At 34.1% G+C, this 26,358-nt stretch overlaps 3 protein-coding genes across 8 annotated transcripts; 2 read left to right on the forward strand and 1 right to left on the reverse strand.

The window, feature by feature from the left end:
• The first annotated feature begins 2,821 nt into the window (after window positions 1-2,821).
• Window positions 2,822-12,605, forward strand: LOC7464590 (probably inactive leucine-rich repeat receptor-like protein kinase At5g48380). The gene is made up of 3 exons (XM_024610946.2): window positions 2,822-2,946; window positions 10,145-11,228; window positions 11,392-12,605. The coding sequence occupies exons 2-3, from the start codon at window positions 10,377-10,379 to the stop codon at window positions 12,403-12,405; spliced, it is 1,866 nt and encodes a 621-aa protein (XP_024466714.1). The 5' UTR covers window positions 2,822-2,946; window positions 10,145-10,376; the 3' UTR covers window positions 12,406-12,605.
• On the forward strand, window positions 2,943-12,605 carry LOC112328945 (probably inactive leucine-rich repeat receptor-like protein kinase At5g48380). The gene is made up of 3 exons (XM_024610503.2): window positions 2,943-4,030; window positions 4,192-5,217; window positions 12,418-12,605. Exons 1-2 carry the CDS (start codon window positions 3,179-3,181, stop codon window positions 5,203-5,205), a joined length of 1,866 nt encoding a protein of 621 aa, XP_024466271.2. The 5' UTR covers window positions 2,943-3,178; the 3' UTR covers window positions 5,206-5,217; window positions 12,418-12,605.
• Window positions 12,606-14,842: 2,237 nt separating this feature from the next.
• On the reverse strand, window positions 14,843-22,754 carry LOC7464592 (acetolactate synthase small subunit 1, chloroplastic). 6 transcript variants are annotated; one of them, XM_002316131.3, is made up of 12 exons: window positions 22,452-22,754; window positions 21,684-21,897; window positions 20,952-21,035; window positions 20,650-20,718; window positions 19,694-19,777; window positions 19,222-19,398; window positions 18,607-18,693; window positions 18,007-18,111; window positions 17,797-17,919; window positions 16,948-17,100; window positions 15,653-15,718; window positions 14,843-15,273 (listed from the first exon to the last, which is right to left on the reverse strand). In XM_002316131.3, the coding sequence occupies exons 1-12, from the start codon at window positions 22,676-22,678 to the stop codon at window positions 15,190-15,192; spliced, it is 1,473 nt and encodes a 490-aa protein (XP_002316167.2). In that variant the 5' UTR covers window positions 22,679-22,754; the 3' UTR covers window positions 14,843-15,189. The 6 variants fall into 6 exon arrangements, 4 of the variants coding, with proteins under 4 accessions (XP_002316167.2, XP_024465694.1, XP_052312028.1 ...); XR_008060216.1 differs by lacking the exons at window positions 14,843-15,273; window positions 15,653-15,718 and adding exons at window positions 15,730-16,274; window positions 16,414-16,672; XR_002984078.2 differs by lacking the exons at window positions 14,843-15,273; window positions 15,653-15,718 and adding exons at window positions 15,730-16,305; window positions 16,414-16,672.
• Between the last annotated feature and the right edge of the window lie 3,604 nt (window positions 22,755-26,358).

Below are 26,358 nucleotides of genomic sequence, written 5' to 3' on the forward strand. Positions count from 1 at the left end.
GATTTGACCCTTTCTTTTCAGTTGTTTTTTAATTTAATTTGTTGCTTTTATGAATTTCTTACTTCCACCTGCTGTTTCTTTTCATATCCTCCTCCCGCTGTCCCTACACAATTATCACCCTGGTTTTAATCCGTGGTTGATTTCCTAAAAGGTTAGCTAAAATAATTGATGTTAACTTGCCTTCCTCTTTTCCAGGTTGATTTATCAACTCTTATTGGTTTCTGTTGCATGCAGGTCACAGCTGAGGCTTTCCTTTCATCCTTCTATTGAATCTATATGGGTTGTTTCTTAGTTTGAAACCTCTGTCGTTTATATAAATTTCTATTGTTACAAGTCCTAAATCCCTATTTCTTATCCAGTTCTGTTCATTTATCACTTCCAGTTCCTTAAGTGCCAGACTATTCTTCTTCTCCTTTTTAGAATTTATCTGTAATATTAGGTGTTGTGCTGTCTATAAAATTTACCAATTGATGCCTTCACATTCTTGGTTGTTATTTTATTTACTTCTTTCTCAGTTCTCTTATTAACACCTATTTCTTCTGCCATGGCTCACATCTGGCTCTTTTTTCCATGGCATAGCATAGGACTGTTTTGCATTGCCTTCCACATTTTGTCCTTGCACGTGGTGCTATTTTTTCTGTTTTGAATTGTATATGTTGAGAAATTTTACCAGTGGTGTGGTGTGGTGGTGGTGGGTTTCGCAAATAATTTTCTGTTTGGTTCCTGTGAAGATTGATTTCTTAGGTATTCGTTTTGCTGAGCTAACGTGACAGTTAAGTTTGTGTCTTTTTTAGGATTAAAGTATGATTTTAATGTGTGATTTCTTTGGTATTCGTTTCATCTTTACCTTATTTTAGCTCATTGATTTATTCCTTTTTCCAAAGAAAAAAAGAGGTTTAGGAATACTTATACCAGAGCATACTGCTGATGTTTTGAGGCATATGTATAATTTTACCTTATCAAAGTAGAGTTATGTTATTGATGTTATTTTGATCATTCTTTTAGATCTGATATCCGTCAAACCTATTCATTCCTTGAGAATAATAGTTTTCCAACATGGCTAAATTTGGATTGAATGTCATCTTTGACAATCTCCTTCTTTGCAACTCTTAAAGATAGTTTTGTTTTTCATTTTGGTCTGTTGTATGAAGTTTTTTTTTTTTTAATATGGAGATTGTATTTTAATTCCCTTAGTCATTGATTTGGTTGTTTGTCTTTCATTGCAAACCAATTATACTTTTTCCATTGCATAGAGGGGAATAGTGGGATTATTTTTGGTTTTGGACTAGGGCTGCATTAAGTTTGCGGTTTTTTTTATTAAAAAAAGGAGTTGCATGTGATCTATGATGTGGCAGTGTTAATTGGTATTATCATTGTTCCAATTAGAACAACTGTTTTCCATCATGACAAATATGAATTGAATGTCATCTTTGACAGATGTTGTAGCTTAGTGAAAATAATGAAAAATTTTGTTTTTCTTTTCAACTCTTAAAAACAGTTTTGTTTTTGCATTTTTGGTCTTGGCTAAGGCTGGATTTCAAATGATGCATCACTCCTAGCATAATATTGAGTTTATTGTATTGGTTTGAAGCTGAAATCAAACTGTAGTTTGTAGAAATACATTTAAAACAGCTTCCGTAGCCAATCACTAAATGCCCCTCCAGTAGGTTTTGTTTGTTGAGTGCATTGTTTTACCATTTTTGTTCAGTTATAATATCATCTTCATTCGTTATGAAGAAACAAAGAAATGGCTGCTATAATGTCCACAACCAAGTCTGAATATTCTTTTCAAATTGTGGATAAGGTTTTCTCTTCAACATGATGTTCTTTGATTAATAACAACTACATTGTTAATACATTATTGGTATATTTTTATCTTTGCAGAATACATATTCTTTCATTATTATTCCACTCATGATCAGATTGTTTGCTCTTCTTCACTCCACAGGACCTCTGATTTAGACACACAACTACATCAACAATGCTTTGAATCTCTGCTTCATCAACAAATAAGTTTTAAGACACTATCAAAGCTTTCGCCATATGTACCTCCTTTTGTTTTACAGCTCTTACCGTGTTCATATATAAACATCTACTTTTGTAAAAGCTTATGAATAGTTTTATACATATGTTTTCATTTCACTTCAACTACTTTCACATATCTTTTAAGTTTTTAGCTGAATTATGTCTATCCTTGATTAGTTTTTCTTCTTTTTTTTACAATCCATTTAGAGAACTCGCATACAATAGTAGATGTTACCCGCAGCTAAGTGTGGGCAACAAAACTAGTGGCTTAACTGAAGGGGAAAGACTCATTCAACACAAGTTGCCTGATTCGTAAGGAGTTTAGTGTTCACAACTTCCCATTAACACAGAAATTGTTTTGATGTGACTTTATTAGAGGAGAGATCATGACTAGCCAAGCCCATCATGCAAGCAACCAGAGAAAGTAGGGTTGTGTGTGTGTGTGTGTGTGTGTGTGTTATTACAAGATGGTTTGTTTTCATGTCAAACAGTCAATTCATTACCACTACCCGACTCATCAGTTTCCACAGATTACAACCAAAGACTTTTCTCCTTTCACTTTTTTCACTCTGGACTCTTGTGTGTGCTTCGAGTTGTTGGAAAGCAAGAAGACTTGTACATAAAAGAAAGTCTTCTTTGAAGGGGAAAAAAAATGATGTTTCCTACCTCTTTCTCTTGTTCAAATCAACTCAACTCAACCCCATCTCCACGTTTTCAGTGTAATAATAACTGTGTTCTTTCTCTTCATTTTTTTCCTCATTCTTCTTGCAGCATTCTTCTTGCTTGGTGACTTCTTATATGCTCCACACTTCCATTTCATCATCATCATCTTCATCTGGGTATGTCTCAAATCTTGTTTTCTTTCAGTGAATCTCTGAGATAAGTGAATTGGGATTTTAGTTGGATTGTTTAAGATTCGAGGTTGTTTGTTTGTTGACTTCTCTTTTGCTTTTTCCAAATTACATATTGTTCTGGTGGATCACTAGTAAAATTGGATTGTGTTTTTGGTGGAGTAGTTAGACCTTCTTTCTTGGATATATAGAGATGGGTTTGAGTGTTTTATTTAGCAGTACAATTTAGCGAGAACCCTTCACTTTGTAGATTCTGTTTTGGGCCAGGGACAGAAAGTTCGAGGATTTTTTTCCCCTTGCTAATGGCACTGAGCGAGAAAAATCCTATGGTTGTTGCCCATATTTTGATTGGGATGGTTTTGGTTTTGCTGAGTAGTAGAATATCTGTGAGTAATGCTACTGAGACTGATTTAGCGTGCTTGAAATCCATCAAAGCTTCTCTGGTGGACCCTAATAACTACTTGAACACTACATGGAATTTCGACAACAATACTGAAGGCTTCATATGTAGATTTATGGGCATTGATTGCTGGCACCCTGACGAGAACAGAGTTCTAAATATCCGCCTTTCAGACTTGGGTCTTGAGGGCCAGTTCCCCCCTGGAATCCAGAATTGCACAAGCTTGACTGGCTTGAATCTTTCGCAGAACCAGCTATCTGGCTCAATCCCTGCTAATATAGCAAAGTTTATCCCCTATATTACAAACCTTGATCTTTCATTCAACAATTTTTCGGGTGAAATTCCACAAAATCTTGCAAATTGTAGTTTCTTGAATGATCTCAAACTTGACAACAACCGGCTAACAAGCAAGATTCCGCCGGAATTTGGCCTGCTTGATCGGATCAAGGTATTTACGGTTACCAACAATCTTCTATCAGGGCCGATCCCCTCATTTATCCATAATAACATCCCAGCTGATAGCTTTGCAAATAATCTGGACCTCTGTGGGAAGCCATTGAATTCCTCCTGTCCAGGTGTCGCAAGGAAATCCCATGTTGGAGTATTTGCTGCATCAGCCGCTGGCGGGATAACATTTACATCAATTATTGTTGGTGTCTTTCTGTTCTTGTCTCGCGGAGCGGCTAAGAAGAAGGCGGAGGATCCTGAAGGTAACAGATGGGCAAAGAGCATCAAGGGAACCAAAGGCATCAAGGCAAGCTATCTAGCTCATCATGTTCAATGGATATACTGTGTTTTTTTCTGGCATAGGAATTGAATTTCTGTTCTTTTTTCTGGTCATGCTAACTCATCGATGATTTCATTTTTTATTTGACGCAACAAAATATCTAACAGCAAAGATTCTGTTATCAACAGGTTTCCATGTTTGAGAAATCGGTTTCAAAAATGAGATTGAGTGATCTCATGAAGGCAACCAACGACTTCAGTAATAACAACATCATTGGAGCAGGAAGAACAGGACCGATGTACAAGGCAGTGATTTCTGATGGTTGTTTCCTTATGGTTAAGAGATTGCAAGGCTCTCAGCGTTTAGAGAAAGAGTTTGTATCAGAGATGAAGACACTTGGGAATGTGAAACACCGAAATTTGGTCCCGCTGCTGGGCTTTTGTGTGGCAAAGAGGGAGAGATTTTTGGTGTATAAATTCATGGAAAATGGGACCCTTTATGATAAACTGCACCCAGTGGAACCTGAGATCAGGAACATGGATTGGTCCCTGAGGCTCAAAATTGCAATTGGAGCGGCTAGAGGTTTGGCATGGCTTCATTATGACTGCAATCCACGAATTATCCACAGGAACATAAGCTCCAAATGCATACTCTTGGATAACGATTTTGAGCCAAAGTTATCTGATTTTGGCCTTGCCAGACTCATGAACCGAATCGACACACATTTGAGAGCTTTTGTCAATGGGGAGTTTGGGGGGTTGGATTATGTTGCTCCTGAATATCTAAGGACCCTTGTTGCAACGCCCAAGGGGGATGTTTATAGCTTTGGTGTGGTTCTCCTGGAGTTGATCACTGGTGAAAAGCCCACTCATGTTGCTAATGCCCCTGAAAGCTTCAAGGGAAGTTTAGTGGAGTGGATCAGACAACTGACAGATGGTCCGCTTCTTCATACTTCCATTGACAAGCCTTTGCTTGGAAATGGATTCGATCACGAACTCAACCAGTTTCTTAAAGTTGCTTGTAACTGTGTGGTTGAGAATGCCAAGGAGAGACCAACAATGTTTGAGGTGCATCAGCTCCTCAGAGCTATTGGGGAGAGATACCATTTCACAACTGAAGATGATATTATGTTGCCAACTGATACAGGTGACACTGATTTCCCGGATGAACTTATTGTTGCCGATGCAACAAAGGAAGTTTAATGAATAACAGAGGTTAAGATTGATAGAAAAGAGTCTGAGGCCATCAATCGGCACTCGCAAAAATATATTCTACGTTGTAGCTGTGATCACATAGGTATAGTGTGAGTGTTTGTAACTATATTTGTAGCATTTCAAGCACCTGCTTTGGTTGAAACACCAACTTTATATATACCGCTGTCCTATTATCATAAAATCTTGCTCATTTATCCTCGTACATAGACAATTTCTTTGTTGGATATTGAGAATCGATAAATAAACTTGCTTAAGTAGTCGAGGTGTTTGTCTGTAAGCCTTTCGGTTTTCTAGTATTTTCTTTTTATTTTTCCCCCCAAAGTGATATTGTATCATAAGCAAGTATGCAACTTTATTACTCAGTAATTTCAAGCATCCGAGTATTGTTGCCTGGCCTGGACCCAAAAAGCAGAATAAGGAGATCCTTTGTCACCATGAGGAAGAGTAATATTTTTTTTAGAAATTCTCCAGTTCTTATATTTTATTTTTCTTACAAAAAAAATACTAAACTTAAAGTTTTTAGTCCATGTTTTTTTTACAATGAATACAGTTACAAACTAGTCCCCAATAAAAAAAAATTTCAATTTAGTGAAGTAGCATGTCGTTTAACTAAAACTTAGTAGCATGTCGTTTGACTGAAACTTTTAGTATCCAATAAAAAATGGGAATGCCATTTCTGAAGAATAGAAGGTTTAAGAATATGAGAACAATTGTTTAGGCAAGACTCCTAAATTTACTCTCGTATTTGTGTTAATTATTCATTTTTATTCTTATGTTTTTTATTATGTTTTGTAAATTTTTTCAGTTAATCCTAGTGATTTCTAATTTTTTCTAATAAACCCAGTAATTAACTTACATTAAGTCTTGATTTTACTATGCATGTCGATGTAACTTTATTTATTTTTCACTCTTGTATTTTTAATTCGATCAATTAACTTTTGTGTTTTTTGAAGTAGTTTTTTTAATCATTGTGTTCTCTGAACGTGTTGGCTTTGACTCAATACCTGGTTTTTAAAAGGGTGCTGATTATTTTTTTAGATGTTTTTTAAAAGTATTTTTTTAATATAAAATTAATATTTTTTTTAGTGTTTTTTAATAATTTTAATGTATTTATATTAAAAAATAAAAAAATTATTTTATTATATTTTCAAATAAAAAACACTCTGCATCAAAGTATTAAATACACTCTAATAAGAATATGTTTGATATTGTAGTAACAATTGTTTTTCAAAATGTTTTTTATTTGAAATATATCAAAATTATATTTTTTATAAAAAAAATTATTTTTAATATTAACATATTAAAATAATTTAAAAACACTAAAAATTTAATTTAAAATTAAAAAAATAATTGTTTTCAAAAATAGTTTTAAAATACAAAGTCTACGCTACGGCTTCATGTTAACCATGCATGTTAATAGTGTTGAAATTAAATACTTTTTATCGCGAGATGACTTTTATATTCATATGGGGTCTGAACCTTCAATTAGCTATGGAGCCAATTGAACATAAAAAAAATAAATAAATAAATAAACTGATTCAAGGAATAAAAAATGAAAAAGAAAATAATTTTATATTACGAAACACACGCATGATATTTCATTGTCTCGAAGAAAAAAATAAAGAGACAGACTGGCGGCTATGAGAAATCCAGCGTGAGAGGAAAGAGAGGAGAAACTGCATTGCTTTGCACTTTGCAGAGTTGATCATCCCAGGATTGGACACGCAACCAATGGCAGTCAATGCCATGATTGCCGCGAAGAAATGACAGGGAGCCAAAAAAATGTTAGAACGTAGAGGACCAGATTATAATTAATAAGTATTTTTGTCGAAAAAAATGTTATTTGTAACAATGTTTTATATTTACCGGAAAGTAATTTTTTTAGAGAGTGATTTTTTTTAGAAAATAGATTTTTCAACAAAAATTATTTTTTAATATTTAATAGGATCATAAAAAAAATAAGTTGGAAAATATTTTTAGTATTTGGTTATGTAATAAAAAATAAGTTGGAAAACATCTTATTAATAAATGTTTTTTAAGTTTATTAAAATAATAAGAAATAAATCTTACAAATAAAAAATTTGAATAAGAATAAAATTTTAAAAAATATATCTAATTTCATAAATTATTTTACATAAAATAAATAATAATTAAAATAATAAAGATCAAGTGTAATAGATAAAAAATTAAAAAATTAAAAAATTAAAAAAAATACAATGAAAAAAAGTTAAAGCTGTTGATGATTTATCCCATTATATTTATCCAATTATTAAGATTTTATAAATTATTTTAAATAAAATAAATAACAATCAAAAGAATAAAGATTAAATCTGATAGATAAAAAGTTTCAATTAAAAATATATATAATAATCAAAAATTAGAGAACTAAATTTGATATAGTCAGTAAATAACATGACATTTCTAAATTTTTTACAACTTCTGAAAAATATTTTTCCGTCTAAAATAGAAAGAACATATTTTTTCCGAAAACAAAGCTAATTTTTTTAAAAAAAATATTTTTTATTTATTAACTTTTTTAATAATAAATACACACATAAAAGTTTTAAAAAATAATTTTAAAAAACCACTTTCTATGAAAGTAACCTTGACAGTGAAATCATCGTTATTAAATAACTGCCTTTGTTATAAAAAAATATCATATGAAATTTTATTGTCTCGGATCTGTAAATAAACGTCATTTTATGTTTATTTTTTCATTTTTTTTTATCACCACATCCTTAAAAATTAAAAATTTATGTGTCATGTTTTTACATCATGAATTTTTTGTTATGTATATCTTGATTAGAGATGAGAAAAAAACTGAAAAACCGATTAAACCTAGATAACTAGAAAAAAAATAATTAAAAAAACCAAATCATGAAAAAAAAATCATTTAAATCAATTAAAATTTTATAAAAATTTTGAAAACCAGAAATTTTTATTAGGTATATCTTGATCTCTTGTTTTTTTTTTAGAAATTCTCTTCAGTTCCTGTATTTTATTTTTCCTGCAAAAAAAATTTCTTAGCTTAAAGTTTTTAGTCCATGTTTTTTTACAATGAATACAGTTACAAACTAGTCCCCAATAATTTTATTTTTTCAATTTAGTTCTTAAATATCAAATCATAAACTTTGTCGAGATTCTTCAAATAGATATAAATTATTATAGGAAACAAAAGTAAACAAAATCACAATAATATCAATCACAGTCATGAAAAGTAATCACATCCATGACCAATTGAACCAATAAAAAATTATCAAGAAATTCAAGTACCGTTACGAGACAAATTCGTTCTTATAATATCATATATTTATTATACTATTTTTCTGCTTTTATTTTTCATCTCAACTTCTTTGGACTAAAAGCAGGAAATAATTTTTTGCAGGAGGAAGGAAATTCTTAGAGTAAATATCGATATTACATTAAATAAAATCTATTTTTTAAACGAGCACATCTATTTAAATTTATCTAACCCTTACTTTATTCATCAATTCATTTAAATTATTTGATAAATTCTGAATGTTAGATGTCATCATCTAGATTGATGAAAATACAAGAAATTCAAACCTAACCTAGTTTATTAAAAAAAAATCATGTAAAAAATAAATTTGAACATAACAAGACATTTCTTTAATAAATAAGGTGGGATTTGAGTTTTTTAAGTAAGTGTTTGCAAGAAAATATATATTAGAAGAATATATTGGAGAATAACTTAATAAATATAAATTAAGAACAATTAGACTTGTAAAGATAGATTTGAGATGGATCTAAAATATAAAAATAAACTGAAATAATTTTTATAAAAAAAGAAAATCCTATTTGTTTGGTTTATAAATATGACACGAAATCCAACCCAGTCCATGTTATCGGGATGGGAATTAGTCAAATATCCTTACTTCTTTTCCGAGGGACTGGAAACACATGCTAGATATGATAATTTTTCTAGTGAGAGTAATTCCTTTGCATTTTATATTCTATTTCTCACTACTTTGACAAGAATCCTGTGGTTAAAACATCACAAGTTCCTTTTTTATTATTATTATTATTATTAGTGGTTAAAAAGCAAGGATGATACTAGTGATCTAAAAAGGAGAAGTAGCCAAGAAATAATGGCATGAGGTTGTCAATGGTGCGAATATGAAATGGACTAGCCCAAGACTTATCCCTGTGCTCAGTTTGAACCCGGCGACAGAAATTGTGGTGAGATTAATGAGTGAATATGAATGAATGGCTTAACTGAAGGGGAAAGACTCATTCAACACAGCTTGCCTGATCCGTAAGGAGTTCAGTGTTCACAACTTCCCATTAGCACAAAGAAATTGTTTTGATGTGACTTTATTAGAGGAGAGGTCATGACTCATGCCTGGCCAAGCCCATCGTGCAAGCAACCAGAGAAAGTAGGGCTGTGTGTGTGTGTGTGTGTGTGTGTGTTATTACAAGATGGTTTGTTTTCATGTCGAACAGTCAATTCATTACCACTACCCGACTCATCAGTTTTCCACAGATTAGAACAGTTCTGCGCGTCATTGGTCCGAATTTTCAAACCAAAGACTTTTCTCCATTCACTTTTTTCACTTTGGACCCTTGTGTGTGCTTCGGGTTGTTGGAAAGCAAGAAGACTTGTACATTAAAGTCTTCTTTGAAGGGGAAAAAAAAATGATGTTTCCTACCTCTTTCTCTTGTTAAAATCAAATCAACTCAACCCCATCTCCACGTTTTCAGTGTTATAATAACTGTGTTCTTTCTCTTCATTTTTTTCCTCATTCTCCTTGCAGCATTCTTCTTGCTTGGTGACTTCTTATATGCTCCACACTTCCATTTCATCATCATCATCATCTTCATCTGGGTATGTCTCAAATCTTGTTTTCTTTCAGTGAATCTCTGAGATAAGTGAATTGGGATTTTAGTGGATTGTTTAAGATTCGAGGTTGTTTGTTTGTTGACTTCTCTTTTGCTTTTTCCAAATTACATATTGTTCTGGTGGATCACTAGTAAAATTGGATTGTGTTTTTGGTGGAGTAGTTAGACCTTCTTTCTTGGATATATAGAGATGGGTTTGAGTGTTTTATTTAGTAGTACAACTTAGCGAGAACCCTTCACTTTGTAGATTCCGTTTTGGGCCAGGGACAGAAAGTTTGAGGATTTTTTTCCCCTTGCTAATGGCATTGAGCGAGAAAAATCCTATGGTTGTTGCCCATATTTTGATTGGGATGGTTTTGGTTTTGCTGAGTAGTAGAATATCTGTGAGTAATGCTACTGAGACTGATTTAGCGTGCTTGAAATCCATCAAAGCTTCTCTGGTGGACCCTAATAACTACTTGAACACTACATGGAATTTCAACAACAATACTGAAGGCTTCATATGTAGATTTATGGGCATTGATTGCTGGCACCCTGACGAGAACAGAGTTCTAAATATCCGCCTTTCAGACTTGGGTCTTGAGGGCCAGTTCCCCCTTGGAATCAAGAATTGCACAAGCTTGACTGGCTTGGATCTTTCGCACAACAAGCTATCTGGCTCAATCCCTGATAATATCTCAGATCTTATCCACTATATTACAAACCTTGATCTTTCATTCAACAATTTTTCGGGTGGAATTCCAAAAAATCTTGCAAATTGTAGTTTCTTGAATGATCTCAAACTTGACAACAACCGGCTAACAGGCAAGATTCCGCTGGAACTTGGCCTTCTTGATCGGATCAAGGAATTTACGGTTACCAACAATCTTCTATCAGGGCAGATCCCCTCATTTGTCCATAATAACATCCCAGCTGATAGCTTTGCAAATAATCTGGACCTCTGTGGAAAGCCATTGAGTACCTGTCCAGCTGTCGCGAGGAAATCCCATGTTGGAGTAATTGCTGCATCAGCCGCTGGCGGGATAACATTTACATCAATTATTGTTGGTGTCTTTCTGTTCTACTTGTCTCGCGGAGCGGCTAAGAAGAAGGCGGAGGATCCTGAAGGTAACAGATGGGCAAAGAGCATCAAGGGAACCAAAGGCATCAAGGCAAGCTATCTAGCTCATCATGTTCAATGGATATACTGTGTTTTTTTCTGGCACAGGAATTGAATTTCTGTTCTTTTTTTCTGGCCATGTTAACCCATCAATGATTTCATTTTTTTATTTGACGCAACAAAATATCTAACAGCAAAGATTCTGTTATCAACAGGTTTCCATGTTTGAGAAATCGGTTTCAAAAATGAGATTGAGTGATCTCATGAAGGCAACCAACGACTTCAGTAATAACAACATCATTGGAGCCGGAAGAACAGGACCAATGTACAAGGCAGTGATTTCTGATGGTTGCTTCCTTATGGTTAAGAGATTGCAAGACTCTCAGCGTTTAGAGAAAGAGTTTGTATCAGAGATGAAGACACTTGGGAATGTGAAACACCGTAATTTGGTCCCGCTGCTGGGCTTTTGTGTAGCAAAGAGGGAGAGATTTTTGGTGTATAAATTCATGGAAAATGGGACCCTTTATGATAAACTGCACCCAGTGGAACCTGAGATCAGGAACATGGATTGGTCCCTGAGGCTCAAAATTGCAATTGGAGCGGCTAGAGGTTTGGCATGGCTTCATCATAACTGCAATCCACGAATTATCCACAGGAACATAAGCTCCAAATGCATACTCTTGGATAACGATTTTGAGCCAAAGTTATCTGATTTTGGCCTTGCCAGACTTATGAACCCAATCGACACACATTTGAGCACTTTCGTCAATGGGGAGTTTGGGGACATGGGTTATGTTGCTCCTGAATATCTACGGACACTTGTTGCAACGCCCAAGGGGGATGTTTATAGCTTTGGTGTGGTTCTCCTGGAGTTGATCACTGGTGAAAAGCCCACTCATGTTGCTAATGCCCCTGAAAGCTTCAAGGGAAGTTTAGTGGAGTGGATCAGACAACTGACAGATGGTCCGCTTCTTCATACTTCCATTGACAAGCCTTTGCTTGGAAATGGATTCGATCACGAACTCAACCAATTTCTTAAAGTTGCTTGTAACTGTGTGGTTGAGAATGCTAAGGAGAGACCAACAATGTTTGAGGTGCATCAGCTCCTCAGAGCTATTGGGGAGAGATACCATTTCACAACTGAAGATGATATTGTGTTGCCAACTGATACAGGTGACACTGATTTCCCGGATGAACTTATTGTTGCCGATGCAACAAAGGAAGTTTAATGAAGAACAGAGGTGTTAAGATTGATAGAAAAGAGTCTGAGGCCATCAATTGGCACTCGCGAAAATATATTCTACGTTGTAGCTGTGATCATATAGGCATAGTGTGAGTGTTTGTAACTATATTTGTAGCATTTCAAGCACCTGCTTTGGTTGAAACACCAACTTTATATATACCGCTGTCCTATGCTATTATCATAAAATCTTGCTCATTGCTCCTCGTACATAGACAATTTCCTCGTTGGATATTGAGAATCGGTAAATAAACTTGCTTACGTAGTTGAGGAGTTTGTCTGTAAGCCTTTCGGTTTCCTCGTCTTTTTTCTTTTCTTTTTCCAAGTGATATTGTATCATAAGCAACTTTATTACTCAGTAATTTCAAGCATCCGAGTATTGTTGCCTGGCCTGGACCAAAAAATGCAGAATATGGAGATCTTCTGTCACCATGAGGAAGAGTAATATCGTCATTTGCAAACCATCTAGGTGGTGGTCTAGTAGTAAGAGTTTGGGACCAAGAGGTTTGCTTCCTCTGTGGTCTCAGGTTCGAGCCTCATGGTTGCTTATATGATGGCCACTAGAGGCTTACATGGTCGTTAACTTCAGGACCCGTGGGATTAGTCGAGATGCACGCAAACTGACCCAGACATCCACGTTAAACTTAAAAAAAAATATATATATCGTCATTTGCATATGTATCAAGTTTTAATTGAAAAATTACCAACATGAGATTTGAAAAACAATGAGACAACAACTGAATTCATTGGCTGTATGGGATCAGTAATCAATAGACTGATGATAGGAGATCAGACTGATTAGAGAAAAGCCTTTCAATAAAAGAAATTTCTTCGAATAGCCGAAACAAGAGGGGAAAAAGAAAAGGAAGACAGAATTGAAAGAATGTTCTAAATTGTCATCGTTACATTTTCCACCGAGGTTCATCTTGGAGGCAAACATCAATTTCCTTGACATTAACTTGTCTGCAGGTTCATTTTACCATATTTGCCTCAACCTTCTCTCTTGAAATTCCCGTTCTTAGACAGGAAGATTCAACTTCTTTTAGTATAGTTCCAACAATTTAGGGGCTTCCTCGTAACAAATTCACATACATCTGCAAAACGAGACTTCAAAGGAACAAAACCCTTTTCTTCTACTCCCTCAACAGTCTGTTTAAACGCATCCAGATTTGAACGAGTGATTGAGGCATGAGGCAGGGAGCCAAAACAGTATTTGATCAGGCACTCCATTATCTAGCAAAATCTTGATGTTGGGTGCCTTGGTATATTGACGGTTCCTATGTAAAATATCGGTACCAGGTTTAAGAGCAGCAATGGTCTTCTCATCATATTGAAGCGAGTCTCTAATGAATTTGTAATTAGGAATTGTATGCTTCTTTAAGCTTCTAATGACCAGGTGAGGGTTCTTATAGAACACGGTGGCAAGATCTGGTCCTAAAGCACCCTGAGAGTAGAAAACCTGAAACTTGGCAAAAGGTTCTTATCGGGAGTGTACGAAAGAATTTTTGGCCATCTGATGATTTTTGATATCTGGGTTTGACAGAAACCACGGGACTTGAACAAGTTAAAGACAAAGTCAGGTTTCCCAGGGCAATCAAAATGGAGATATTTAGAAGCTGATTAAGCTGATTTTAATGGGAATCCACAGGTGATTAGACCAAGTGACATGTATTTTTATAAAAATACATTTGGATTGAGAAAATTTCAGATATATATTCAGCATCAACGTATTAAAGTCATATAAAATCAACTAAAGAACATCAAATTAATGATTTTACAATTCAAACTTATTTTAAAAGGCACTTCTAAACACAGCGTAAAAGCAATACCAAATACTTTAGTCACTACAGTTCAAAACTCAAACCAGGTTAGGTTATGAGAAGTAAAATTCTCATAAATACCTTAATTTCTGAGTGCGGGCCATCTGTTTTTCACTGAAACCTGGAGATGGCTTGATTGCATTTTACAGAGGCTAGCTAGTTGGCAGCCATCACGCAACCATAATCACGCAGGATAATAGGAATGCTTGAGTTGTGATATATAATTATAGGAGGCATCTGCTTTCACCTATATTTGAAATACCAATAATATATGAATGGTTTCCCTATTTTATCTATAAAAAAAGGGACCGTTGCTCCCATGGAACGTGCAATAGCCTCTTGGAATGTTGAGAGAATAAGTTGCTTTACATTACATGTAGTTCCCGGAAATAAGGAAATGTATATAGAGTTTAATGTAAAAGGGCCATGAAGATGCATAACATTTTCCAGCTGCAATGATTTTGTATTTAGCAGGCACAAATATGCATCTGCTCTCTGTATCTGTCTGCGCCTATTTCCTATTTGCACCTTTTTATTTTTATTTATTTATTTTGTAAATCCCTTTTTAATTGTTAACCGAACCGATTACTCTTCACTGCATTGTAATTGCTAATCAAGGCGTTGACAAAAGGTATATTACTCTAACTCGATGGTACAATGGATCAACAGTACGAATGTACGATGAACACGCCATTCTTTTTCCTTGAGGTAAAATAAGAACCATGATATTATTAGTTCCTCTAGCTAAAGCAACCTCTCTACCTGAGCCCCGACATGCATGTTGATCAGCTCTCCAACAGCCCCGGGACGCGGGAAGATTTGGTTTAATTTTCTTCCTTCCATTCCCTGTCTGGAAAAGGGGACAGTAGGAAAGGAAACTGCATAACAAAGTGGGAAAGAAACTCTAGTTGAGATGATCTAGATTGACAAGAACCTACTAAGAGTCTTAAATATTATAATGGAAGAGGAAATCCACGGAGGTGTGAGGAATCCACGCCTGACTCTCGCACCAATGCTACCCTCCCAGTCCGTGCCACCTTCAACAAAGAAAAGAAGTTCTCTAAATGATAAGATGGAAACAAGATAAGAAATTCCATTTCATGAATGAAACTGAATTCTGGCAAGAAGTTAAATTGTATCACTAGTGTCTTCAAATCCGACACAATTGCAGACTAAACCACCCTCAATGAAACAACTGTTAGAAACAAAATCAGCTCCAAACACTCCTGAGACAACATAGTTGTTACTATGTTGAACTAGTGGTAACTTAAAATCAACAGATTGAAAAGATTTAGTCTAGATAATTATGAAGAGGCCAGTCCACATGGAACTACCAGATGGATCTTGAAAAAAAAAATCTGAAAACTTCAGCGACTGATGAAATTAACCAGGTTCAGCAAGAATCAGAAGACATACCTCACATATTCCATATGGCTCCAATATTCTCTGCAGAGCAACCATCTTATTAAGATCTCCTGTAAGCTGAAATGGATTCGAATGGCTAGAGCATTAGTAACAACAAGGACAAATAACGGGAGCTTGGAATAAACCACGGAGAGAGGCTAATACTGTCATAAAAATAAATGCGAAACTCCTGAATAGTGTGCAATAACAGGCATCCTTAAAGCAATACTCTAACTTGATTTTAATGCAAAAAGAAATGGACTTTCAGTTGCCAGATTAACTTTCGGGAAAGTGCAAGTAACCAGTAATGTGTTATATCAAGTTGATAACTGATTGATTTTAGCAGATTGTTCAAGTAACAAGACTAATGCCGACATTTATCTTGGCATCCCCAGTTCACATTCCTTCAGAGCTCTTTAACTACAAAAAGTTGAGACAAACAGCCAACCAATTTGAACTCCAGCATTCAAGAATTGATTTTAGCATTACGGTGCTTCTGGTGGACTTGATAACTATGTTGTGCAGGTATTGCTCCACTAGTCAAATCCAGGAAGACAAGAACTACGAAATGTCATGTTTTTCATGCCACAAACCCCAGAGATCTTACATTTTTTCTATGACAAGGAAACTTGACCTGCGCCGTTCGAACAAGGAGCGGGTAAACCCTGGGTAACTATGTAGCCAGGTAAGCCTCATGTACCAGAAATACAAAATAGTCTAAGTCTCCATGGAAATAAATAGATTTTCAAAACAAAAATCTTCGGCACAGATACCTCGATTTGCTCCAATACTAGGATGATGTGAGATGGTATTTGAGGATGCAATACTCTCACAAATTTGCAAGTCAGGACACCATTAAATAAAACCCCAAACACCAGTCTAATTAAATCTCCGCTGCGCCATCCTTATCCTTTCAAGCACCACGCATTCACCAATTCCTTGTCATCCCTAGACCTTCATCAGAAGACCTTAAGCGACCAACCAACTGATTCTTCAGTTTGCCAGCCCTTAAAAATAATGCTTGTCTAAACCCTTCGCCACAATAACCAAATTGTAAAAATAAGTTGAGAAGCTAGGAAGAGTACATTCGATCAATATATCAACCTAAGTTGACGCAGACTGTAAATAATCTTAGTTTTACTAGACAACAGGTAGGACCAGCCAAGTCCTATCCTGATATTGATTAATGTCTTAATCATCATCACAGTAAGATTGAGGTTTGTCTTGCAAAAAGAAAAGGCAATTAAGTGTCAGTGTATAAAAATGCTAGATGAGAGATTCGGTTGGTAAATGGGAAAGAAATTTACCTCAAGAGTAATTGTGTGATCAGAGAAGTCAACAGCTTTTGCCCGAAATATTCTAGCAATATCAAGAACATCCCTCCTAGCAGCACTATTTGCAGCTATCTTTATCAGAGTCAATTCTCGTTCTGCAAATGGCGAGTGAGTAATATCGCGAACCTGAATTAAATACCAACTTCTTTGTCATCCATTATGTAATTTAGACTGAAATTTCATTCAAAAGATAACAAAAACCATTGCAAGAACAGATCATTACTGCAAAGTTTAACAATTGAAAGAAATCAATTATTCAACAATGTCACAAATTTTTTTACAGAATCTGTAAAAAAAGAAATCTGTTGGGATCTTATATTTCACTATATTTAGTGAATCTCTCTCTAGGGGTAAAAGGGAAATTAATATTAAGTGTAAATATAGACTAAGGGTAGGACGGTTAACAGTGCTTATAAAACTTTGTTCTTCAAGATTATAAAATTGTTCAAAAAAAGATTTATTGAAGTGAACTAATTTTTTTAACAAAAACAAGATTCCTCCCGTAGACCATCGCATCCCTCTAGAAATATGATATAATTGATTTAGATTCTAGATTTAGTTATCCAGGTCCTCGACATATATAACCTGATATTGTTTCATATATAAGATTGGAGTGCATCTGACTCTCATGTTTTTACCAAACACTTTTGCAGAAAAAACTTATTGCCACATAAAATAATAGCAATTCCGACTTCCATGTGATTTCGAGGCCACTTGGTGTTCATTTTCATTTTCTTCCCTTTTTATTGAGATCATGTAGTTACTGAAATGAGATGCTCAAAAGTAGGGTTTTTATCACATGTTAAGGTCACCACCCCTTACCTCATGAAAATCTATTGACTTGTGAAGTTGCTGAACCAACTTGCCAATTGACTCGTCTGTTCCAGGAATAACCGTAGTAATGCGAGAAAGTCCCTCTTTTTCAGCATGCCCCACAGCAAGACTCTGAGAGGTTTAAGTTCAAAGAACTATACAACACATGTAAATAATCAAAATTAGGATGAACAGAATGATAAATATGATCATACTTACCTGAATGTTATAGCCTCTTCGAGATATAACCCCGGTGAGAATATTGAGAACTCCGGGACAGTTATTCACAAGCATAGACAAAGTGTGAGACCGAAGACCATTCGACTGAAACATTGAATCAAACAAACAATCAAAATTCTGTAATATATGAGAATGAAAGGTGAGGCAGCTACTCAAATATAGCTACCATTTACCATCTTCGCCAATTATAGTATATCAATTAAAACCACTGTTAACAAGTTACCAGTCCAGAAGGACAATTGAGTTTCTCATTTTAAATGCCAAATCAGGTGAATGTTAGCTCATATATCTAGTGATACAGAAAATGGAACCAAAGGAAAAAAATAACTTTCCCTGTTGACTATGATAAGAACTTGAAAATAAAGGTATAGGGTAAAAAATCTGAATCATAATTAAGTTCTGTGTCAAGATAACCTTTCAAAAAATTTGCAACACATTTGAACTGAATATTTTGATCATCATCATCATCATCACTTTAGTTATCCACATACCTCATAACTCTTAACTAAATAAATTTAAGTTTACTGATTAAAAATAAAGTTTAAGGTTTTGAAAGGCAAACGAGTGTCTTAGTCTTACATCTTCGTCATAAAGTACACCCCAGTGAGCATCAAGAACTTGATTTGCCAAGAAATCATCGTAAGGCTCCACGGCATAGACATCACCCTTCAATTAAAAAGAAAAAAAAATCAACAAATATCCAGTCTAGCATACTGATGATCCAATCCGAAACTCACAGCATACATGAACCAGAGGAATACGGGAAAAATTGTGATGTGGAAAACAAGTAAACTACATAGAATTTTGCTCGTCTACTACCTCGTAAACTTAAAAAACAAGTAAACATGGTATTTCGTCTAACCCACACAGGCTACCAAACCTACATGTGAGCATCATCATGGTCATTTAAAAAGAAATCCAAAGGACAATCTTGTTGGAACACAAGTAGGTAAAGTGTGAAAAGAGTAGATTAAAAAAGACGTTTTCTTCAAGCAATATGTAATCATGCACAAGTTTAGTGGGCTCTGATGATATCAGATATCACTTGTTTGAAATTTAAGAACCCATTAAATAAATAATTTTGTCTTCAGATTAACAACATATTTACCATCAATCTTACATCAACAACAACTGTTTTGAGTTCAGTAACATAATTAACATCCCAAAAATGGCAGTAAAATGAAGAAGTTATACCTTCGAGGATGAAGTGTTGCTGCCATTAAGTGATAGGTCTCCATTCCCTGCAAAGGTGTTAGTAGAATTCCTATCAAGAGCAACGCCAGATGGAATCCTGTCAAGGTCAGGATATGAAGCTGCAGAAAAACCCCAAAATGGAGCTGTCTCGCCCATTGTTTCCCGTTTCAGAGCAATCTAGAAATAGAGTGAAATTCAAACCACATTACTGAAAAAAATCATCTTAATATAATCAATGTTAAACTTGAATCTCTATTTCTTGTACGTGTGAAATAACATTGCAGACATTTACACATGTAAAATATTGTTTTGAGAAAGGAATTCCAGAGTTTGAATATGCTTGGAGACAATTTTAGATTTGAAGTTGTGCAGGAAAGAGCTGCATGTTTTAAGTAGACATTAACTTAATATGTTAGGTGAGGTTCCAAGAATAGTTTTATATTACTCTCTAACACAAAGAAACAGGCTGTACCTTTCCAGTTCTAGCAAGTTCTTTGATTCCAAACTTGCTTAAATTCCTTTGAACAGCAGCCATCTTCCCAGGGTCACCAGTGACCTGAGACATGAAGATAATATAAGCAGACCACAATCTCAGCCCTAAAAAGTATAAACAAGAACATATTTTAAGTAGACATTAGCTTGCCCTCAGGCAAACCGCATAAAGTAATTGTTCTGTGATTTGCAGTTCTATATAATTAGTTTACACCGACCAGTCAAACCACAATTTCATGTGGCTAATAAGAGGATGCAAAATACATGGAAACAAGCTAAACAGGTTTGGACTCCAGAGTAGCTATAGAACAGCAAGAAGTTTTTCTTAACATTGTTTCTAACTTTGATCTTTTAAGTTTCTTGCACAGAAGGCTTCTGCCCCACAAAATCTTTGACAAATTTATAGTGCCCGTCTAAAATGCCTAGAATTTTATATCAGACAGGTTTCTCAAATTAGATACGATACGACATAAATCCCCAACAAAGCTGTTAGAGAATAATATAAATCATATCTTAAGACCTCACCTAACAGCTTAAGCTATTGGATTGAGATGGTTCTTTAACATGATATCAGAGCCTTGATGACAAAGTGGTCACGAGTTCGAATCTCACCACCCCCATTCATTTGATAAAAATCAAGCACAAGATAATGTGGGCCTGTGCAAGTTTCAAGCCCAAAGGGCTTTCACTTGAGGTGGTGTGTCAGAAAATAATATAAATCATATCTTGGGACCTCACCTAACAGCTTAAGCTATTGAGTTGAGATTGTTCTTTAACAAAAGCCTTGACAAAATTTACCCTCCAGGCATCTACCTAGACCAACACCATCTGATCTCCAACTCTAATCACTAGTTCAAATCAACATTAAGCATCGTAGCCATGGGATGTAAAACAAGGAAAAAATTGCAAAATGGCAAAGCATCCTATCAAAGTCACCTCGATAGTAAGTGAATGTTCTGAGATATCAACAATTTTGGCTCTGAAGATGTCCACTAACCACATGATCTGAAGTTCGAAGCAAATAAAAAGAGATCAGCTACCTGAAAGCGCGGTGACTAATAAAATAAATGATCTTTGAACTGTAACACAATGGAGAACTACATGCTCAAAGAGAACTAGTTAAATCAATTGCTTAGCTTGTTTGCATTGGAGTAGTCATCAAAGAAATAAAACATCAAACAGATTTTGAGTAGTGTACAATTTGTGTACATAGCTAAAACTAAATACCACATTATTACCTCAGCACGAGTACTTGGATTAGCATTGAGTTTTATGAGCATCAGTTCACGTTCTACTTGAGGGTCCCTGGAGATATCTTCCACCTGATAAATCCAATCAGAATTATCAGTGTGCTAGGCAAAAAAGTAGAACGTGTTTGTAAGGGAAGAACAAATGCAAGGAACAGGCAATAAAAATTCTTTGTAGGTTTTTGCCAAATTTTGTGACGTAGGTGGGTCCGAAGAATTTGATAGTTGAATCGTTAGCCCGGGGATTTGTCGCAATTTTAACGTGCTAGTCAGGTATAGTTAAATTCAAGAAAAGGCATATTCATTTAAAATAAATAATCTAACAATAAAAGCTTTATTAAATTAGCTCAAATTTGATCAGATAATTTTAGAGGCTCGGTTTTACATGAGTTCGGCTTACTATTACCAATCAGAGTTCCAGAAAAGCCTCGAATTAGATTTGAAAAATGCTCTTTCAACCAATTTCGATATTTTTTCTTTTTCTTTTTAAATTTTAAGTTTTATATTGTCTTTCCTTTTTTCAATTAAGATTATGATTTTTTTACAAGGTGGCTTATTTAAAAAACTATAAACCTCGTTAGAAAAAATATATTCACTAATAAAGTGCGAAATTTAGCTAATTTTGCCCTTCTTCGTGATATGATTGTTGTTTCCTGTTTCCGTCTGCGTGAGTTTGCCTTGTTAAGCAGAGATACTTGGAAGTTCATATGGATGAGTCTTAACCTTTATGACATTCACAAGCTTGTTAAGCTGTTCTACAACTTGCCGCAAGACTTTTTCAGTTCCACAGACAACTATGGTAAAGAGAGCCTTATCCTTGTTCAAACCAACAGCAAGGGATTCGATGCTGTAACCTCTTCTAGCAAAGACCCCTGCAATCCGGTTTATTATACCAATTTCATCACCCACGAACACTGAAATTGTGTGCCGTTGCATCCTGAAAATAGACTTGTTAATTCATGATTTAAGGTTCCATCGATCTTGGATTATCTAACCTATATTATCAAATAGCTGCCAAGCCTTCGAGCTTCTAATTTCTTAGTATAAAAAGAAATGAAGAACTGGATTGGTCTAGTGATCAGCAGCTACTACTCACCGACCAAAATAAGCAAATCAAATCCCAATAATAAAGTATAGTGCCAGGAAAGCAAGAATGAACGACTTAAACACTTAAAGCACAAAGGAGATTAATATTTTGATTAAATTACCATTTTTAACCAGATAGAGAACATGAACCCCACTAAATTCAACAAATGAAGAGACAAAACAAGGGAAAAACGACAGCCCTTTCAATTTCAACTGAAACCCAATTGAAAAGGAAACTTCTTTATATATATAACCACAGTAACACAAACATAGACACCCCCCCCCCCCCCCAAAAAAAAAAAAAAAGTAATCTTGACATGAAGGAGCAAAACAAGGCCAGAACAAAAGAGAAACAAAAATTGAAAGATAACAAAAATGGAGCTTGAGTTAGAGTTAAAGACTGACTTGGAGCGAGTCACGGTAGGCACAGAATCAGCAACAGACACTGCATTCCCATTATCTTTGCTAATGGCACAGGAGACTTTAACAGCATTGTTGTTCTTCCAAATAGAGGGCCTTAAAAAATGTACAGAACCAGAGCTTTTCCTTGAAAACCCACCATCAAGATCCAGTTTAGAGGACGGGTTTTGAGCTGTAATGCGACTTGAGAGCAGTAAAACAGAAGCCGCCATGACTGATTGCACTAGCTGTAGGACATGTATTTAAGGGAGAAGGTGAGATGACTAGCCTCTAATGCTCACAAGTGTTCATGAACTAGTACAGTATATATATAAAAAGAGAAGGCACTTTGGTCCCTTTTGCTTGTACTTTGCAGTGAAAGGTAAAACCATAATTATTAAATTCAAATTATTAATCGTCATTGGTCGGACGGATTGATGGAGATTGACTAAAAAATTAAAATTATTTTTAAAAAAAAATAATGATTTTTAAAATAGTTTATAATAGTTTACTTTGTCATTGATTTAGATTCTTTTATTATAGAAAGTGTAAGTATTCTCACAATACTTCTCTTTTTTTCCACGTGATTTTTCAACTGTTTTACGAGCACGTGGAGCTTTTTACTGCTGGCCCTGAAATAAATTGTGTCGCCGAGGTAATTGCCGCGTGTCCTTTATTTGGACCACTATCCATCATCCCTCAACCCTCATGTCTAATTTTCTGTTGATAATTGCCTCGCGTGACACCACGTTTAAAATATTCCAAGAACATACGGCAAAAAAAAATTTCCCAATCTATTGAAAAAGAAAATTGTACATTATTACAAACAAAACTAAAAAGCATCCGTTTTTTACTGTGCTTCAAATATTGTGTAATTTTTTATAATACACTTTGGATTGAAGAGGTGTATTTTTTTTTGTAATTTGTACTTTAATTCTTGAATTTTTATTTTGCATGATTTGGTTTCTTTGAGCCCAGATTAGCTCTCGATTGCATATATCTTTTTGGAGTAAAGGTTGAATTGAAAGATGAAGGACTAAAGTGAAAATCTCTGGTAACATGGGGGTTGCAAGTTTTGTTGAAACATTCATTTTAATCTCTCGTATTTTTTAGTTATTAGATTACTGGTCCCTTGAATTTGAAGACAATACATCTTTGTACCTAACTTTATTTTTTTATTTTTAGTCTTTTTTTGTTGGGAGGAGAGAGAGAGAGAGTCATCGAATTCCGGCTTAAAGAGAGAAAATGGCTGGTAGGAAATATTTCAGTCACCAGAACGGTTAATTTTTGTATCAAAAGTTTCATATGATAAGGGGGTACTTTTAGGTGTTTTTTTACCTTGAAAACACCTAAAACAACATATCTGAACTCGATAATAATTTTTGTTCCGGGTGGATTTCAGGTTTTTGAGCGGTTTATTGGCCTTTTGTGGTCATAGATTGGTTTAACAAGGTCTCTGGGGTTTTTTAGGTGTCTTGGGTCAAAATGAATTGAAAATGAGATTTTGGGTGAAAAAAACAAAGGATCATGTTTTTCCAGCCACCACATAGGCTGGGTTCTGGGTTGACAAGACAACGTGTCATCTGCTGACGTAGACAACACGTCCTTTTTAAATATATACTTGGGGTGGACAACGCGTCGTCCACTCTATTAAACTTTTTAAAAAAAGACCCACGCGCAGGCCATTGCTTTATTAGATCAGGCACTAGGTCTGGTTTGTCAGGCCCAGCAACGCCTGACCTGGTTCTTTTTTTTTAATTTTTAGTTTTAAAAAAAATAGTGTGTTATTTGTCTATATATTTTCAAAAAAAAATTGGGTTTATGTTTTAATCAAATTGCAATTATTTTTAAATGATATTGGGTGTGTTTAATTTTTAAAGAGGTAGGTATGATTCATCTGTGATTCTTTTTCTTAATTTTATATAGATTAATTAATTTATTTTTTAATATTTATTTTTTTATAAGATTTTTCATATGTGCAGCCTTGTATTATTTTTTTTAATTATTGTTCAATAAATTTTATGTGTATGTCAGTTTCTATTATAAATTTTATGTGTTTTTCTATTACAAATTTATTTTGATAGAGGAATTCATTAAATATAACCAGATAAATTACTCGTATTACGATATTATATATCTTGATCTTTATTTTTTACTTTGTTTTCTCAATTTCATTTTTATTTATCATTTATGATTTTTTTTATTGCTTTACACAATGGTTATTGAGTTATTTAATTAGATGCGTGCATAAGTTTTTCGATTTACATCTAGAAGTTTTTTTTAGTGTAAAAAAACACGTTGAAAAAATATGTATATTCATTTTTTTATTATGTTTTGATGTTTAGGATTTAATACTTATTCTTATGATGTTTTTTTTTCCTTGAATCTTTTATGAAAGTTTCATTATTTTTAGTTTCACCTTTCAATCCAAGTTTATAATATATATTTTTTTGTTTTTGATTTTTTTTCTTTTGTTAATGTTTTCATTCTTTTCAATTGAACTCTCAAATTTAAAATTTGTTGTTGCCTTTTGATTTATTTTTTATTGCAATTTTAACATTCATTATTTGTATTGTATTTTTTTTTTATTTTGGATTTTTTTTATCCACTTGAGTTTTTTTTTCAATTTGATTCTTTTATATTGGGTTGATTTGAGACTTGACGAGTTGTTTCAATTGGCTTTATATAGGATTCTCATGGTATTGATAAGGAAGTTTGATAATTAATTGATACTTGATTTGGTCAAATTGAATTTGATTGTATTTATTTAAAACAATTAAACCGTTGAGAGTCAAATTTGAAACCGATAGATATAACCAACTATTTCTTTTTTTCTCAAACCAATGACTATAGTGTAAGAAAAGAAAAGAGTGACTGGCGCGTGTACTACAAGCGCCAACATGTGAGGGAAGTTGTCGTGCTTTGGCAGGAATGTGACTTCTTTTAACCTCTGAAAATGACCTTCCTTGTGTTGTTAGAATCATCTTTCCAAGGCTTTATTATAAGATGACGCATGTTGGGGTTGGGAGTCTAATGTGGCTCCAATAACCCATTCTTCTTTTCTTTCATTTCCTTTCCTTTTTCTTTATTTTCTTCTTGATCCTCATGTTTGAATCTTTATAAGATAATGAAGTGGGTTTCCATGTGTTTTTATGTCACATCTTGTTTTTATTTTTTTTATTTTTATTTTTTTGCTATTTAAAAAAAATGATATTTTTTCTCTCAATTTTATCATTCAATGTTAAGTTAGTTGAGAATTGAGCCTTGTAATGTTTTTGGATTTACCTGTACGAGGTGATCCCGATCTCATTACCAGGTTATAATTTTTTATGGTTAACTTGGATTTTTTTTTTCTTTTATCATTTGGCATTGGGTTTGTTGGGGACTACACTAATTTTTATTTTATTTTATTTCTATTAGATTATCTTGGTCTCATGACCCTAATCCTTCTCACTCTCCTTGCCTCGGATTTCACGCCAGCCCTTCTAAGAATTGAACGTGTCCTATCAATTTGTATTTGTATTGGTTTTTGTCTTTGTTCTTTTGCTATCTGTTTTGCTTATAATACTTTGTTAAAGTTGTTTTTTTTTTCAATTTCTCTAGTTAGCATTTTATTTGTTTAATTTTTGAACCCAATTTGATCATCTTTTTTTTTTATTGTTGTTTTTTTTCCTTTCCTTGATGATTTTTTGTTCAATTATTCCCTCATCATTTTATTTTGTATATTTTTTTATCTTGTTTGGTCCTCATTCTTTTTATTGCTGTTTTTTTTATCACTTTCTTGATTTTTTTTATTTTTCAAATTAGTCTCTTGTTAATTTATTTCATTCAATTTCCACATCATATTTGGTCCTCATTGTTTTAATTATTATTTGTTAGTTTTTTTTTTAAAAAAAGTTGGATGGTAAGGAAT

This window comes from Populus trichocarpa, chromosome 10 (assembly GCF_000002775.5).
Source record: "Populus trichocarpa isolate Nisqually-1 chromosome 10, P.trichocarpa_v4.1, whole genome shotgun sequence".
NCBI classification, from domain to species: domain Eukaryota; kingdom Viridiplantae; phylum Streptophyta; class Magnoliopsida; order Malpighiales; family Salicaceae; genus Populus; species Populus trichocarpa.

Coding starts and splice junctions, on each gene's coding strand:
- LOC112328945 (XM_024610503.2), top strand. CDS start 3,179: ATGGCACTGAGCGAGAAAAATCCTATGGTTGTTGCCCATATTTTGATT. Junction 4,031..4,191: donor AGGGAACCAAAGGCATCAAG/GCAAGCTATCTA, acceptor TGTTATCAACAG/GTTTCCATGTTTGAGAAATC.
- LOC7464590 (XM_024610946.2), top strand. CDS start 10,377: ATGGCATTGAGCGAGAAAAATCCTATGGTTGTTGCCCATATTTTGATT. Junction 11,229..11,391: donor AGGGAACCAAAGGCATCAAG/GCAAGCTATCTA, acceptor TGTTATCAACAG/GTTTCCATGTTTGAGAAATC.
- LOC7464592 (XM_002316131.3), bottom strand. CDS start 22,678: ATGGCGGCTTCTGTTTTACTGCTCTCAAGTCGCATTACAGCTCAAAAC. Junction 21,898..22,451: donor CCTACCGTGACTCGCTCCAA/GTCAGTCTTTAA, acceptor GTCTATTTTCAG/GATGCAACGGCACACAATTT. Junction 19,399..19,693: donor AACTTGCTAGAACTGGAAAG/GTACAGCCTGTT, acceptor CTCTATTTCTAG/ATTGCTCTGAAACGGGAAAC.